Source organism: Macaca thibetana, chromosome 6 (assembly GCF_024542745.1).
Source record: "Macaca thibetana thibetana isolate TM-01 chromosome 6, ASM2454274v1, whole genome shotgun sequence".
Lineage (NCBI taxonomy): Eukaryota > Metazoa > Chordata > Mammalia > Primates > Cercopithecidae > Macaca > Macaca thibetana.
Genome location: NC_065583.1, coordinates 31,416,289 through 31,428,857, shown reverse-complemented (window position 1 = coordinate 31,428,857; position 12,569 = coordinate 31,416,289). Strand labels below are relative to the sequence as shown.

At 54.8% G+C, this 12,569-nt stretch overlaps 1 protein-coding gene across 1 annotated transcript in view; it reads right to left on the bottom strand.

The window, feature by feature from the left end:
* PDGFRB (platelet derived growth factor receptor beta) overlaps positions 1 to 12,569 on the bottom strand; it is a 42,246-nt gene that overhangs the window by 22,945 nt on the left and 6,732 nt on the right. The window contains exon 2 of the mRNA XM_050793629.1: positions 378 to 423. Coding sequence (XP_050649586.1) covers positions 378 to 417 — 40 coding nt within the window. The 5' untranslated portion in view covers positions 418 to 423. The remainder of the gene's footprint in view (positions 1 to 377; positions 424 to 12,569) is intronic.

Genomic DNA, 12,569 nt, shown 5'->3' with positions numbered 1-12,569 from the left:
GGTGTGCTGAGAAGCCCAGCAGGGACTTGGAAGCTCCCAGCTAATGAGGGGTCCAAGCCGGGTGCCGCGGATCTACCAGACCGAGGCCAGGAGGCCAGGGGTGTGTGCCAGAAGGTAGGATGGGGTCTGGAGGACCAATCAAAGGATGTGAGTTGATGGTTCTGGACAAGCAGGGGCCACTGACGCTTTCTGAACTGAAGGGCTGGCAGCTGGAGGCCTCCACAGAGCCCACTGGAAATCCCGGAAACTAAAGCCGAAGAGCAGGGCAGTGTGCCTGGTGCTTCACGCCCTGCCACCAGCACACGTCACCCCTGCCAGCTCCAGGGTTCCACTCCGCAGCCCCCCCAGCTCCCCTACCTTATCTCCCATCTACCTACCTTTGAGGGCCAGAGCTGGCATCGCACCCGGAAGCCGCATGGTGTCCTGCAGAGTTAAAGAGGTGTTTAACACCTGGCCCAGGGCAGATGGAGGCAGCGCCAGGAGCTATCTCACCACCTGGCTCCTGCAGAATGAGCCCCAGCTTGGGCCACCCAGCCTTCATGTCCGAGGGGCTGAAGTCAAAAGCCACCACGTTCCAAGCCTGAAAGGGCACTCAAGACCACAGACCCTCTCCTCTCCACCCCAGATTCAGCCTTAGGGGGCCTGGCCCTTGCTTTGGCTCTGGTTGTGACTCTCATGTGGCCCCGGCTGCATCCCCAGCCTCTCTCTGGGCCTTAGTTTCCCCCTCTGTACAGTGAGGGAGGGGAAGTTGGGCTGGATGGTGTCCAGCGGCCTGCCAGCTCTGACAGCCTGTCCTCCGGGTGACAGTTCCAATACCAGGCTCTTATCTGCCAGGACAAATATTTGGGAAAGTGTGATGAAAGGCCTGGGAGGAGGAGGGGGGAGGCCAGAACCCGGAGAACTCCCGCAGCTCCACAAGCACAACAGGAAACGGAGGAGGCTGTGGGCTGTGGGAAGGGAAGCGGGGGAGCCGGGGCTGTGGAATGTGGGAGGTGGGCCTGGACCCCTTTACTCAGCTCAGAGCATATAGGGAGGCCCAGGGGAGAGTGGCTAGGGGCTGGGCCCAGGAGAGGTACCCTCGAGCAGCCGGGCCTCATAGGTCCTTGGAGACCAGTGAAGCCAGGCTCCCCACCTCTACTCTCAGGGTGCAGATGGAGAAACTGAGGCTCTGAGAGGGTGAGAAATTTGCCCAAGATTCCACAGCAGAGCCTGTCTGAGAGGGAGACAGAGAAAGACCTGAAATGATAGAAGCAGAAAGAGACAAAGACACAGAGACAGAGAAGAGGTGTCCAGAGAGACAGCACCAGAGGCACTAAGAGACAGAAGCACTAAGAGAAACACTAAGACAGAGGCACTAAGAGACAAAGACCGAGACAGACTGAATGGGGGCAGCCCTTGCTCTCCTCTATCTTGGAAAACACACCTCGGGTCCCAAGAGACCACCAGGAGCCAGGTATGCCAAAGTCTGCCTGTAGCATTGGCAGGAAGGAGGCCAGAGGATGGGGGGTCGCAGAGCATGAGCTTTGGGAGGTGATGACGTGACGAGGCAACAAGGAGCCTCCTCTGGCCGTGGGGCTGCCCGGCCTATCCTGCCTCTGAAGGCCATGCCCAGCTTGCCCCCGCCTCCCCATCTCATCCCTTTTAGTTTTCAGTTTAGGGCTGCGGACCGGGTTCAGGCCCCAGCACGCCACCTCTTGTACCATCACTCTCCCTGTGGCCTAAGTCCCCAGCTCTGGAAGTGGATGATGGTGAGTGCCGTACCTACCAGGGCGGCATTCACATGTCAGGGGTGGGACAGAAGCAAGGCTCCCCCAGCCTATGGACCCCCAACCTTAGCTCTGCCCAACACCCCATGAAACAGTCTGAGCAAATCAGCTCTTCTCCTCCCCGCTCCCTTTCGGACTGCCTGCCTGAAGGTCTCCTCATTTCTTCCTCTCCCCTCTCTGATCTGCTCCTGACTCGAAGCCCAGCCCTTCTGACGCCCCCTCCAGCCTCTGCTCCCCACCATCCCTCTGCCCCAGCCCCTCCAGCTGGATGCTAGGCCTCCTTGGTCAAGAGGGAGCAGCGCCAAGGCGGAGCCAGCAGCCCCCACAGAGGCCCATCTGCCCCTCCATCGGTGCCCCTCTGGCTGCCCCCTTCCTGCTAGAGATCTCAGCCAAAGAAAATCATTAGCAGCCGAGGCTGGGGGAGGGGGTCACTTCAGCCTCCCTGCCCCTCCTCTCCCAGTCTCCCTGGCTGGCCACACTGTTTATTATTCTAAAGGAGGAATTTGGCCGGCTGGCCAGGAGAAGGGAGGTCACTGCAGCGGGGCTGGCCTGGCTCTGGAAGTCTGGGCTGGCCATGTGGGCTGGGCCTTCATGGCATGCAGCCCCCGATCCTGCTCCCATGTGGTACTCTATCCTCTCCCCTTCAGAATCCCTCCTGCTGGGCCTGGGGCTGGGGGTAGCTTAGAGACTCTGAGCTAGGGGGGATGCTTTTTGAATGGGCAGCAGAGGCCCAGAGAAGGACAGAAGCATGCCCCAGTCGCACAGCAAAAAGGCAGATTCAAGCTGTGGGGAGGGGACAGGCAGGCAGTGTGGATGCTGTAGGGAGGGTGTAGGCACACCAGGGATCTCGGACTGGCTTCACTGTGAATAGAGCAATCAGCTCCCCTCCTAAGCGCCCTGGGACCCACTATGAGACTGAGCGAGTCTCCAGCCTCTCTGGACTCTGCTTCCCCATCCATACAGAGAGGTTGGCAGGTGTCATTTCAAAGAGTGGTCCCCATGGTGAAGCTCTGCCTTTTTGACTGGCCAAAGAGAAGATTCTAGTCACCATGAATCGTACTGGGGTGTTTTGAGGCGGTGGGGGCTAGTAAGCAGGAGGGGGTTACGTTCCTGAGGCTAGAGTCACGTGAGAATCCACCAGCCCTCTCGCTCCACGGATGGAATTTCCGTGACTATTCAGCCACAGACTTGCTGTGTGGGCTTTGACAAGTTGTTTCCCTCTCAATTAAGAGTTAGACAACAGGCTGGGCGCGGTGGCTCACGCCTGTAATCCCAGCACTTTGGGAGGCTGAGGCGGGCGGATCGCAAGGTCGAAAGATCGAGACCATCCTAGCCAACTTGGTGAAACCCCGTCTCTACTAAAAATACAAAAATTAGCTGGGCATGGTGGCGCGTGCCTGTAGTCCCAGCTACTCGGGAGGCCGAGGCAGGAGAATCACTTGAACCTGGGAGGTGGAGGTTGCAGTGAGCTGAGATCATGCCACTGCACTCCAGCCTGGTGACAGAGTGAGACTCTGTCTCAAAAAAATAAATAAATAAAAATAAAAAGAGTTAGACAGCAGTGTTTCAGGGGACTTTCCGCTGGTGATGTGGAACCCCAGGAGGTGGCCGGGAAAGAGTGGTAGGGAAAAGAGGCTAGAGGGCCAGGGAGGGCAGAGTAGGGCTTAGGGCACCCAGACATGACCTCCCAGGCCATCTTGGATGACTCCCTGACACCCCCCATTGTCCACCCAATGCATTAGGCCTCTTTGTGCTTCCCAGAGGCTGCTCTGGTTCCAGCCAATCCCAGGGAGGCCCAGGCAGCTGACTTGGTGGTAGTGGGTTTGCCTGTGACAACTTCCTTTCTTTAGGAGGACTGTACTGCAGGGAAGGGCCACCTAGGACAACCTGGATGTCACAGTCAGAGAGCAGGCACTCCCCCCATCTGCTGTACTCTCCTGCCCAGGGAGGCCTCTAGAGCAGAGAGAGGGAGGGGACCCCTAAGGGTCCCCTTTTTGCCCATGAAGAGAGTGCTGTGTGCCAGGAACCCCTCCTGATTCCTCCTATTCTGGCTAGGTTGTAGGCTCAGAGGCCCAAAGTGGAGGTCCTGCCAGCTCCTCACACGACTCAGAAGGACCCCCCTTAGGGGAGCAGAGTGAGGATCCTAAGCCCAGGGGAGCAGAGTGAGGACCCCAATCCAGGGGCACAGAGTGGAACCCCAAGTACAGGGGAGAGGAGTGGGGGGCCCCAAGTCTAGGGGAGTGGAATAAGGACCCCAAGTCCAGGGGATCAGACTGGGAACCCCAAGTCAAAAGGGAGCAGAGTGGGGGCCCCAAGTCCAAAGGAGCTGAGTAAGGACCCCAAGTCCAGGGGAGAGGAGTGGGTGCCCCAAGTCCAGGAGAGCAAGCTTGCTTGGGGAGTCATTCTCAGAGCCCCAGACTTCCCTCCTCCCAGCACATACAATTCTCCACTCCTTTCCCACCGCCTTAATCTAAATAAATCCAGCCCATCTTGGCCACATCCGCCAGCAACAGCTTCCCTCCCTCAGGGTCCTGAGGCTCCCACGACACAGGCAGGCCAGGGAGGGGGCCTTGCATTGCTGCGGGGTTGATGGGGGGAGCCTGCACATGGTGAGCACATACACACAGTACAGATGCACAGATGCCTGCCTACGCGCTTCCTCACACGCTCCTCTGAAACACACACGTAGGCAACAGACCATGTGTGTGCCAAGCCCTCATGCAGGCACTAAACATGTGTACACCCACACAAAACACATGTGTGCAGCTCCCACTGTGCCCACCACCCGTGGAGATGCTCCCGTGTACAACAGTTCACATGTGTATGCAGCACATACAACACGCATGGAACGTGTGCACATAGAACCCCAAATTCACCTGAACACGCAGCCATATGCATGAACAGACAAGCCAGAAAGCCCGTGTTACTGCACCAGGAACCATTCTGAGCATTTGGCATGTATTGGTTCACTTGATCCTCAGTCAACTCTATGAGGTAGATACAGTGATCATTTCCATTTTACAGGTGGGGAAACTGAGGCAGAGAGCATTTAATAACTGGGCTAGGAATGCAGAGTCAGAAGGGGTAGAACAGAGATTAAAGTGAAATGGTGTGACTCGGTGCTCTCTGCCACCAGCTCCACCGCTTCTGTGACCAACGTGCCTGTTTGGTTGGCTCTGGAGAGAAGGCAGTGGGGACTGATAGAAACAGATGGATTTGAGAGTTACTTAGCTGAGAATCGACAGGACTGGGTGATTTAATATTGAGGGGCTGGAGAGGGAGGTATGCACCTCTGTATCTGGCTTGGAATACTGGGAGGCAGGAGTGTGTGTGTGTGTGTGTGTGTGCACGTGCACGTGCTGAGGGGAGGATGCCGTTTTCTGAGATGAGAATAAGGTCAAAGAGCAGGAGTGAGAGCTGCGACTGAGCAGGTTTAGGATAGGGAGGATCTGTGGGCACTGAGGGGACAGTGGGATGCTCAGTCTGGAGGCCGGGAACAGGCCGGGTAGAAATAGCAGTGAGATGAGGGAGAGAGGGCCATGCTGCAGGGAGACGGGGGTGCTGGGGGCAGGCAGTCTCAGGCCTGGGATGCTCTGAATAAACCAAATGCCTGAGGGAGGAGGAGGCCTGGCCATGGGGTTATGGGGTCAGAGTCTTGGAATGTCAGCACGCCAGAGCCCTCAGGGATCATCTATCTGATCTAACTGCCTTCCTGTGCTCGATTGTGCTTGTGGGGAAACTGAGGCTTAGGGAAGGAAAGCAAGAGGGCCCATTGTTTTGGCCTAGACAAGATGGGCTTGGGTGGTCCGTGGGGCTGAAGCTCACCTGCCTGCACAGCTCCCCGCCTCCAGCCCCTGCTAAGATGTGAGGCTGATGGCTCAAGGCCCCAAGGTTCAGGCTACAGCTGCCCCTGCCCTTTCCACAGCACACCTCTGTCCTGCCACACATTGACCTTTGTTTAAAGTCACTTTCTCTGCACGGGCCCAGCCAGGCAGGGATTGGCGACTGAGACTCAGTGGAGGTAATTTGCTAAGTTGTTGGGAGAAGTGAGCCGAAGACTCCAGGCTCCTGACCCAGTCCAGTCTTCTGTCCTCTGTACCGGGGCACTTTACAGGCCTGGGACAGACTTTGGAGGGGGGTTGGAGTGGGAAGTAAGAAGACCTGGCTCTAGTCCCAGTTGTGACACCCACTTATAGGATAGTGGTCCCCCCTATCTGCAGGGAATACATTCCTAGGCCCCAGTAGATGCCTGAAACTTTGGATAAAATCAAACCCTATACATACTATGTTCTTCCCCCTACAAATACATACCTATTATAAAATTTTATTTATAAATAAGGCACAATAAGGGATGAACAACAATAACTAATAATAAAATAGAACGATGATGACCATATACTCTAATAAAAGTCATGTGACTGTGGTCTCTTTCTTAAAATATCTTACTGTACTCTATCACTCTTCTTCTTGTGAAGATGTGGAATGACACGGTGCCTACATGATGAGATGAAGTGAGGTGATGGCGTAGACATTGTGAACGAGCGTTAGGCTACTACTGACCTCCAGACATTATCAGAAGGATCAGGTCATCTGCTCCAAGTGATCCTGGACCACTGAGCCATGATGGTGTTAATGGCTGGATGTCAGGAGTGGACTTTGTTGATGACTAACAGGAGGGTAGTGTATATGGACAAAGGGATGATTCACTCCTGGGCGGGACAGACAGGACAGTGCAGGATTTCATCACACTACTCGGAACAGCACAAAATTTAAAGCTTTTAAGTTGTTTATTTCTGGAATTTTCCATTTAATGTTTTTGGACCACAGTTGATCTGTGGTAACTGAAACTTCAGAAAGTGAAACTGCAGCTAAGTGCGACTACTGTACAGTCCTGACCCTCTCTGAGCCTCAGTTTCCTTATCTGTGCAAAAGGGTGGGCAAGATTGTCTTGGGAGCACTTTCAGGGCTGACGTGCTGTGGCCCTCAGGGCTCCACTCTGGGAAGGCAGCTGTGCTGAGTTGGAATGCTGGGCTCGGGGTGGGGGTGCTGGGGAGGGACCCATGTCATGACTCAGCTCAGAGAAGGCTGCCAGTTCCAGGCCTGGGAGTCTGTGGGGGCAAGAGGCATCTGGAGCCAGGGATGGAGTCCTCCCGCCAGCAGCTAGAGTGTAAGAAAGGGATAGCAGCATAGCCTGGGCCTGACGGTGAGTCTGGCCCATGTGGCTGTCCCCAAGCAGGCTGAGATGTGGGTGTGATCAGGTCATGTCATCAGGGAGCCCCATCCTGGGAGCCAGGTAAGACAGCAGGATCACAGGGTGAGGAGACAGTTACAGGTGGAGGGGAGAAACTGGGGAAGTGTCCGAGGCTCCCACGGCCCCTATTCAATCCTATGCTCACTCCACTTCCAGTTGGAGAAGGCTCAGTGCTCCACCCCTGCACCATGAACCTCGCCACCAGCCTCGGGATCACTCTGAGGGCTACAGAGAGAGAACAGCCTGGCACAGGCCACACGGTCTTGGAGCCACTCTCTGTGCCATGCTGCTTCCAGGCCCAGGGGCCTCTTTATGTTTCCAGGTACCTACAAAGTCCCCTGAACAAAGCAGCAGAAATCGACTAAGATAGGGCCTGGTGTGGGCTCCCGCTGTTCTGGAAGTCCCAACTGGATGGCAGAACAGTGCTGGTTCCCTGGAAGCCTGCTGAGCCCCCTGCACCCACCCCTCCAGCACAGGCTCGGCTGCCTCTGGCTGTCCCACTGCTAAGCTCCTTACCTCCAATCTGTCCCCTCCACCTGTTCTCACACACCAGCCAGAGGGACCTTTCTGAAACACCTATGTGACCTTCCCAGCCCTCCTCTGCTCTCCATCCCCCTCAGGCAAAGACTGGCTTCTCCACCCAGCCTTTGAGAACGTTCCGGCCCTGGCCCTGACAGCTCCCTCACAACTGAGGGAGGAAGGCGGCTGCCCCCACAGCTCCCCAGGGCCCAAGCCAGGCCCTCACACTCGTCACTCACTCGTGCTCCTCTCCCCATGAGGCCTCCCCAGGGAACACAATGGAAAGAAATGACCTATTTTCTGGAAGTCCAAAATAAGATGAAACATCTGTCTGGAACGGAGCCAGGCTGATAAAGAACGGGCTGATCCCCCAGCCCGAGTCCCGCTCTCCTGCAGCAAACACCCCCTCACCCGTCAGAGTGGGTGTGCTTGGGGGTAGGGGCAGCCATGCTGGCTGGCTACTTGGAACGATGCGTGGGAAAGCACTCAGTGTGTGCCTCACGGCTGCTGGGGCCCAAGGGAGGGGCCCTTCATCCCCAGGAAGGCTGGGAAGCAGCCTAAGAAGGAGGTCAGTGAGGGAGGGAGGCCTGCTGCACACCCCTGCCCACCGGCTGTAGAGCAAGCACTTCCTGCCTCCTGCGGCGCCTTGAGGGCGACCCCCAGGGCCCTATGGATTCCTGGCCCAGAGTCCTCCCACCCACCCCGGCCCCATCTGGGCCTCTAGCAGCCTTAAAAATAACAATAATAATAATAATAGCTACCTCTGATTTCGTACAGTTGACCCATGAACTACACAGGTTTGAACTGTGCAGGTCCACTTTCACACATGTGAAACATTCACACCCTTCCCACCCTTTCACCTCCTCCACCTCTTCTGCCTCTGCCACCCCTGCGAGCAAGGCCAACCCTTCCGCTTCCTCCTCCTCCTCCTCCTCAGCCTACGTAACGTGCAGACGAGGGTGAACTCTTTTTCAGTGATCTACTTCCACTCAATGAATACTGAATGTATTTTCTCTTCCTTGTGATTTTCTTTTCTCTAGCTTACTTTACTATAAGAACACAGCACATAATATACATAACAGACAAAATATGTGTTAATTGACTTTATGTTATCAGTAAGGCCCACAGTAGGCTGGCTATTAGCAGTGAAGTTTCTGGGGAGTCAAAAGCTACACATGAATTTTCGACTTTGCGGTTGGCGGTTGTCCCTAGCCCCCTCGTTGTTCAAGGGCCCACTGTACTTATCACCCACTATCTGTGCTAAGCTCCTTATGTGAGTGATCTCACCGAGTCCTCAGAACAATCCCATGATATCGGTACTGCTTCCTCATTTTACAGATGTGGAAACTGAGGCACAGAGTGGTTACATTGTTTGCCCAACAGCTTGCCAGTGGTGGCTCCAGTGTTTAATCCTGGGCAGACAGGCTCTAGAACACACAGCCCCAATGCCCATGTGACAGCCCGTCTGTGGCAGGAGGCAAAGATGAGGAGCCCCGCAAAAAGGACAGCCCGGTACCTGGCACAGAACAAGCTCAAATTAAAAAAAAAAAAAAAAAAAAGTTAATTAGCTGGGCATGGTGGCGTGCGCCTGTAATCCCAGCTACTCGGGAGGCTGAGGCAGGAGAATTGTTTGAACCCGAGATTGCGCCACTGCACTCCAGCCTGGGCAACAAGAGTGAAACTCTGTCTCAAGAAATAAAATAAAAAATAAAGTCGTCAGCCTCATCCTTTCGCCTTCTTTGTCCTGACTTCTCCTTTCATTCTTTCATACTCTCTTTTGAGCTGGCTAAAGCTGAAGCTGACAGTTTGAGTGGGAAACAGTCACACCATTTTTCACAGAGTCCTACAATCTTAGTACATTACCCCATTCACATCTCCCCCACCTTCTCTGCAGTTGCACACCTCCCATGACAGGGATCTCACCACGTCACCTGTGGCCCATTTCATTCTTAGCCAGCTTGGAATCTTCAGAGGCCAGACTATTGAGAATTGTTAATTACACTGAGTACAGTTTATCTCACTGTATTCTCTGCTTATTGGTCCTGCTTCTATCCACCAACCACCCACTCTCCAAACACAGGACATCTTCCTAGTTATTGTTCTCATCCCCGTCCCCAATCTGGAAACAAACAAAAGCCCCTACTAATTTAGAGCCAGGCACTCTGCTAAATGAGATGAGGCAGAGGTTTTGCTTAATCCTCACGACCACCCTGTGAGGGGGGCACACTCATTATTCCCATTTTATAGAGGAGGATACTGAGTCTCAGAGACTTTTGGTAACTTTCCCAAGATCACACAACAAGTAAGATGCAAAGGAACTGGAATGCAAACTCAGGCCAGCCTGGCTCCAAAGCCTATATTCTTCTTTTTTAGAGACAGGGTCTTGCTCTGTTGCCCAGGCTGGAGTACAGTAGCGTGGTGGCATGATCACAGATCATAGCTCACAGCTCACTACAGCCTCAAACTCCTGGGCTCAAGCAATCCTCCTGCCTCAGCCTCCTGAGTAGCTGGGACTATAGGTGCGTGTCACCACAACTGCTAAAACCTGAATTATTGCCCGTCATGCCAGACTGCCTGTCTCCTGATCAGAAACAGTTCTGTCCATCAGTCCACAGAGAAACGTTCTCCCTCTAATGGGGTCCATACGGAATCCAGGATCTCAGGGATGAGAAGGTCCTCAGGGATCTGGGTCCACCTCTGCTCTGACTGAGGAGTAGTGTATGCAGGGGGCCTGCCCTGGGTTACCAATAATTTAAAAGTCAAGCTAGAGATAGAACTCAGGACTAGGGATAGAACTCCACAACTTCACTGCAGATGTCGAGGGTCAGCACACAAGGCTAGGAGAGGGGTCTTTGCTTAGGAAAGCCAGGTTCTGGCAGGGGCAGTGCTCCTGCGGGACAGAGCATCCGGGCAATCAGCCCAGGTGTGTGGCCGGCTCTGCCCCAGGCCTGCTGTGCTCAGGGTCCAGGCCCGCCCCTGTGGGGGCCCCAGCATCCCCTTCCACTGTTTGCAGAGGGCCAGGGCCTCTGTAGCTGCAGAGTTCCAGGCCTCCACCATCCTGCGGCTGCCCTCCCCACCCCCACCCCCCAGAGCCTCATCTCCGGCCGGTGCCATGGCAACAGAGAGTGCCAGGCCCTGGCAGCCAAAGGAGCCCCTGAGAGGGGTCCCAGGCTGAGACTGAGGAGGGGGGTGCGGCAGGCGCAGACAAGCAAACCTTCTGTTCCCCGGGCTGCTGCCAGCCCGGAGCAGCCATGGGCTGGGGTGGGGGCCGCAAACAGAATGGGTTCTCTGAGCCAAGTGGGCAGGGGACAGGCAGGCCTTGGGCCATTCACACTGACCCACCAGCGCACAGCCTTCCCCCACAGGCCCAGATCCTGCAAATAGGGGAGGGGTAGCTAGCTAATGAGTCAACTCTTCACTTCTCCGTGCCAATTACCGAACATTGAGATTCCCCTCAGAGCCCTCCTGGGCAGCAGAGCAGGAGGGCAGAGAAGCCCCATGTTTCACTGACCCGCTCACTGTCTCAGCATCCATCCTCCCACCGCTGTCTTCGGTCATTCACTTAACCTCCCCTCTGTGCCTCAGTTTTCTCATCTGTGGATCGCAGCTCATAACTGGGTTGCCAGGGCTATTGAAGGAGTTAACACAAGCAAAATGCTTAGAACAGGGTCTGGCACACAGCCCTCTGCAAAGTTGGTGGCCACATTATCATTATTCATTCACTCAAGGGAGAAGTCACTCACTCACTCGGCCTTGCGCGCACAGCCAAGACTCCACGGGACTAGGCTTCTCAGCAAAGGTATGCATGTAATAAATGAGATGGTGCAGGAAGGCCTCTCCCAAAAAAGCCTCCTCAGGAAGAGGTAGCTGCTATGATTATTGGTACTATCAGTAGCAACAGTCCTCTTTAGTGTACTGAGGCTCAGTGAGGAGTGTCTCATCCTAGCACACCCAGGGATTTGGTGGCCAACCTAGGGCGAGACCCATCTAATAACCTTCACTCCACTGTCTGTCAATTACTTCTTTCCTGAACCTTTGTCTTAGTCCTTTAATATGACTTCCCACAAATCAGGATACTTACCTAACAACAAACAGTCTGGACTCTCTCCAAGTTCCTAATATGGGATTAGGCCTACAGTAGGTGCTCAACAAATGCATACACAGTATGAGAGATTAAATGGCTCTGCAGGGTCAGCTCTTCAGTCCTGGGCCCTTGGCTGCCTCCTAATAACACAGAATTCACTAGGCTAGGGAACTGGCATGGGCAGGCAGTGGTGACTCTTTCCTTCCAGGGAGGTGATGGGGATGAGCTGGTGAGGGCAGAACAGACATACGGCACTCTGAAGTCAACAGGCTGAGCCTGATGCCATCCAGGGCAGGGAAATGGCATGGGAGCCCTGCCAGGCTGGGAGCAGTGGTTCCAGCTGGAAGCCACTTACTCCTGGGTCCAAGTCCCAGTTCTACCACCTCGTAACTGGGTGACCTCTCTGAGTTTAACTTGTCTGAGTCTCAATTTCCTGGGAAATGGCATGGGAGACCTCCTTTTCCATTGCTGGGGGGGTGCAGAGATGATGACGCACAGCACTTGGCACATCATAGGTGCCCAGTAAATGGTAACTAATACGAGTATATGATTACTCCAGTGGGGAGATGGAGTATGGCTTCCTGAGGGAGGTGGCCTTGAGCTAGGCCTCCAGGGTTTCTTGAGTTTTTTGGCAGATGATGCCAGGGAAAGGTACTGCCAGGGCTCTGTGAGAGATGGCAAGGCATCTGGGAGAAATGGCAGCGAGAGATCTGTTGGGCTAGAAACTGGGGCTCTTCAGCAAACAGGTAAGTGATGGCCAGGGAAGGAGGCAGGGAGACTTCAGGAAAGGTCTGTGGTGCTGTGTGAGGATTTGCTCTGGACGCACCAACTTTTCAAGGCATTGATAGTGATGGCAGGTAGTAGCTGCTGGCTGGGCAGGGCAATGCTGTAACTCCAGGCACTGTGGGGAGGGGGCCTCCATGCAGGAGGATGACACCAGCAGGCTGTC